The sequence below is a fragment of the Penaeus monodon genome, chromosome 3 (genome assembly GCF_015228065.2).
Source record: "Penaeus monodon isolate SGIC_2016 chromosome 3, NSTDA_Pmon_1, whole genome shotgun sequence".
Lineage (NCBI taxonomy): Eukaryota > Metazoa > Arthropoda > Malacostraca > Decapoda > Penaeidae > Penaeus > Penaeus monodon.
The window spans coordinates 45,721,126-45,726,125 of NC_051388.1; the positions used below are offsets into that span (position 1 = coordinate 45,721,126).

The following is a 5,000-nucleotide window of genomic DNA, read 5'->3' on the forward strand; positions in this document are numbered from 1 at the left end:
TTCATTATAAAACATTAACCACGTATACACGGAAACAAAAACAAAAAATATCCCCTTCCCTTCAAACACTAAATCAAGAACACTAGAGAAACAAAAGAATAATAACGAGCGCTTCTTCGACCCTGGCTCGCGTATGCATGCGAGACGACCGGGGAGAGCGAAGGACATCCGAAGGTTCTATTGCCCAGCCTCAGTGACAAACGAGATCGTCATTTCATTGTGGCTTTGCAGTGAATCAAGTCACCATTCTGAATGAGTTGAAAAATGCCCCCTTTTAGCTCCGTTCGCCAAATTATATTATCCAATTTGCCAAAAAAAGGGGAGGAGGGGGGTAAGGGAGAGGAAGGGAGGGGGTCGGCCATTCGGAATCACCAATAACGGTCAATTGTGTGGAAGGAGTGTGTTTTTACGTTTGTTTGTTTTTTAGGGGGAACTTTTTTATTATTATTATTTATTCCGTCTCTCTATCTCTATCTATCTATCTCTTTTCGTGTACTCTCTATTTTTAACTAGATGTAGTGTGACTATGTTTGCGCACAGTAACTTTTAAGCGTAATTACTTGAGGATTTACAACCCGGTCGATTCGTTACGGGGATATAAAACCGGACGCTGTAATTGACGATGAGGTCCTTCTATTTTCACATTGTGCTGAAACGTGATATTGTGGAACAGTTGTCGGTCGAGATTAAACTTCAAAAAAAAAGTATAACCAGTATCGAATATCAAAGATTATGAATGACAGATTTATTAGGAGTGAAACTTTTTTTTTTTTTCTCCCACCATCAAATTACCCGGATCGAGTTCGTTCGGTTGCCATTAACCATTTTACTGTCTCTTTTACCGCTTTCATTAAGTATCATTTCCCTTGATGTTTTATATCAATGATTACTCAAACACTCCGCTATAATTTTATCCAGAGCTAATTTTGGGTCTCCCTAATTATTCCCTTTTTATCAGATTTTCTCTCAAATCATCTCTCTCTCACGCCGCCACCTCATCAACACAAGATTGAGATCAAATTACTAATTTGGTGTGTCACTGTTTCCAAATTGCACATGCAAGTCAGCGGCTCCGAACCCAAAGCCAAGGCACGGCGTGAATCGATAATGGGTGGCGTGGGGGCGGGAAGCCGGTGGGACGGAGGGGAGGAGGGAAGCCGGAAGGGTGACGGAGGGAAGGAGGAGGTGTGACGAGGGAAGGAGGGAAGCCGGAGGTGTGACGGAGGGAAGGAGGGGAGGAGGGAAGCCGGAGGTGTGACGGATGGGAGAAGGAAAGGCGGAGGTGTGACGGAGGGAAGGGTGCCAAGGGAAAGCGCTTCTTGTTCTCCGAAGCAGTAAGCCCTTCCTATTGCACCCACGCAACTCTCACAGGACAAGGGGGAGGGGGGGGGCGTGCCACACGGGAAGCCGTTAATGCACCTTCTTTATGAACGTGGCTCTCGATAACACATGTGACGCTGTTATACCGAATAGTCACTGTGGGAGAGTTACGGTTGTAGGTCACAGACAATCACCCTATTTACCAAGTTAGAGTGGCTTGAAATAACACAGCAGATGAGACATATGGCTATGAAAACAACAGCTGATTGTACCATAGTACATTTTATGGTGTTATAACGCTAAGTGTTAATAGCAAATTGCTAATGTGTAAGTACATGAAAGTATCTACGGTGAATGAATTGGACGCTACAGTTGTGGTTGTTGTTTTTTTTTTTTTTTGTTTGTTTGTTTTTTTGCGCCAGACTTTAAAACAAAAAGTATGTAAAATGAAACACTGTCACTAACAAAAACAGAATAAATATGTGACGTCTAGAGTTCGACAAGAGTATCTCATCACGCGTAGTAAAAAACGAAAATTACTTTGTCGTGTCTTGTTGTGTACGTGACCGTGTTTCTGTTTGTCTGAGGTATTACAGAGAATAATGATTTTGACGAATGACAGCGATTCAGCACCTCAATTATTATCGAAAGCCGGGGTTCTTCAAGACATGGTGTATATACAATAGTAAGATTCAGGCAGTAACATCGTAGTCTAAGTAATTGTAAGAGTATGTTTTACAAGCGATTTGATATGATACATATCATTAATAATCTTAAGACGTTATTGAAGCTTAATAAGGCGCCACGAATCTGATAGCGATTGTATGATTGTGTGTATGTGCGTAGGAGGGGGGGGGGGTGATTATGTTTGTGTATGTGTGTGATTGTGATTGTGTGTGTGTGTGTGTGTGAGTGCGAGTATAATTGTATATGTGTGTGAGCGTGCGATTTATATATATGTGTATGTGTGTTGGTGTGTGATTGTATTCGTGTGTGTGTGTGTGTGTGTGTGTGTGTGTGTGTGTGTGTGTGTGGCTGTGATTATATATGCATGTGTGTGTGTGTGTGTGTGTGTGTGTGTGTGTGTGTGTGTGTGTGTGTGTGTGTGTACGCGAGTGTATGCACATGAGTAATATCAAAGGATTTCATTCGCCTTGCATTCCTCGGCGTCACTCATCCCTGTCAGCCAAGAGTCATCCAAGCGAAATGGCTTTGCGTGACATGTAGATGATGGCCATACCTGCATTTCCCAGCTGCTTCCCCATGCTTGCTACTTCCGTTCTTTGGTTTTGTACTCTGTTCTTTTCATATAATTTCTTCTTTCTGTTCTGTTCTTCCTATTTTTCTTTCTTTTGATATTTTTCTAGTTTTTTTTTTCTTTTTTTTTTCCACATTTTCTTGGTTGTTTCTTTTTTCTATTATTCGTTTTTCTATTTTTCATTGTGTGTTGTCTTCTTCCTTGTCATTTTTTCTCTCTTCCATCTTTTCTTATTTCTTTCTTCATTTTTCTTTCTGCTGTCTTCTCCGTCTCCTTTATTTTTCTTTCTTCATTTTCTTCCCTCTTTCTTCCCCTTCTCTCTTTCTTACTTTTTCCCATGTTCTATTTCATCTTCCTTTAATCTTTTCCTTTTTATCATTTCTCTCTTTCTTCTCTTCTCTATCTTCCTTATTTTCTTCTTGTTTTTTTTCACCATTTCCCCATTCATTTTCTTCCTTCCGGGCTATACATAGGAGCCCATTTTGGTTTCTAATTATCACCATGTTTATTAATTAAATCATTTATTTCATTCATGTATTCATGAACTTGATTTGGGGGTAATTATTCTGGAGGAGAGATTTTAGTTGTTTTCTTATTTCAAAGCTTAATTTACCCATATATGGTAGTTTTACAAATCTGTGATCCCTCTTAACAGACGGTATAGTGTGCTTGGTAGAATATTTATCACACAGGAATTTATTTGTTATTTTATCAAAAATGTGTAATGGATATCCATTTGTCACGAAGAAGTTTTTTAGAAACATCATTTCATCGTGAAAAGAATACCAATTGTTACATAGGTTATAAGCTCTGGTGATGAGTGTTCTTATACTATTGATTTTATATATGTAAGGGGTATAGCTAAGGAAATGGAGACCGAGGCCAGTAAAGGTCGGTTTGCGGTATATGCTAGTATGAAATTGACCGTTATCGTAGGTGACGACGGTATCCAGAAAGGGTAGTTGGTTGTTCTGTTGTGTTTCGTGGGTGAATTTGATACTCGGATGTTTGGAGTTCAAATAATTTAGAAACAAATTTATGTGTGATGGATGTTTGAAAAGAACGAAAGTATCATCAATGTAGCGTCGGTAGTGTAAAGGTTTGAATTCAGGCGGGCACTGTTCAAGCCACTTATTTTCATGGTGGCACAAGAATGCATTGGCATAGGAGGGGCCTAAAGGGGAGCCCATTGCAACCCCGTCTGTTTGGGTATAAAGACAATCATCAAAAGTGAACACTGAGTGGTGGGCGGCTAGATCTAGTAATTTTTTGAAGTTATCTTTTGTTAAACCAATTTTGGTAAGCTGGGAAGTGTCTACATTGTTAACTATAATGTCGGTGGTTTCATGAAGGGGAACATTGGTAAAGAGTGACTCTATATCAAAACTCGCCATAGTGGTTGGTTGTTTAAAGTTAAGGGTCGTAATTTCATTAGCAAAGGATGTAGAATTTTCTATAGTGTACTGATTGGCAGTTAAAGGGGAGATAATGGGGACAAGAAATTTTGCAGTGTTATAATTGAAGGTGCCAATGGAAGAGATAATGGGTCTAAGTGGAATATTTGGTTTGTGCACTTTAGGAAGACCGTAAAGTAAACCAGGACGGGAGCCAGATGTTGACAGGAAGTTATAAGTGTTTTCGTTAATGGATGATTTGATGGTACGAAGAAGTCTTTTTAGTTTGTCCTCTAAGTACAATAAGTGGGTGGATACTTCAATAGTGATTCTTTTGAATTTTGTGCGGTCACTAAGAATATTAAGTAATTTATGTTGATAGTCACATTTATTTAAGATTACGACTCCACGAGTCGTGACAAATGGATATCCATTACACATTTTTGATAAAATAACAAATAAATTCCTGTGTGATAAATATTCTACCAAGCACACTATACCGTCTGTTAAGAGGGATCACAGATTTGTAAAACTACCATATATGGGTAAATTAAGCTTTGAAATAAGAAAACAACTAAAATCTCTCCTCCAGAATAATTACCCCCAAATCAAGTTCACTTTTGTTTTTAGCAACACTAACACTATCAATAATTTTTTGAAACATCCTAGGAGTTGCCAATCTGATTTATGTTCAAATGTGGTATATTTATTTACCTGCCCTAGCTGTCAAGCAAGATACGTGGGGTCAACCTCACGGTGGTTACGTCACCGCATAGCAGAACATAAAGGCAAGTCCTTTCGTACTGGCCTCCCCCTGAGTAAACCATCATTCTCAGCCATAAGAGAGCACTCCTTGCAACACTCACATCCTTTTTCCAACACAGATTTTCACATACTAACGTCCCTCTCCTCTCGCCAGGACCTCATCATTTCAGAATCTTTGTTTATACAAAAGATGTCTCCTGAGCTAAATAACACCTCCACAGCAACTACCTTGTTCACCTTTTGACCCGCTTACAAACCCGCAA

General features: G+C 39.4%; 1 protein-coding gene across 1 annotated transcript in view; it reads right to left on the reverse strand.

Annotated features, from left to right (window-relative positions):
* LOC119586540 overlaps positions 1–4,413 on the reverse strand; it is a 13,018-nt gene extending 8,605 nt beyond the window's left edge. The window contains exon 1 of the mRNA XM_037935299.1: positions 3,775–4,413. Coding sequence (XP_037791227.1) covers positions 3,775–4,413 — 639 coding nt within the window. The remainder of the gene's footprint in view (positions 1–3,774) is intronic.
* Positions 4,414–5,000: the final 587 nt, after the last annotated feature.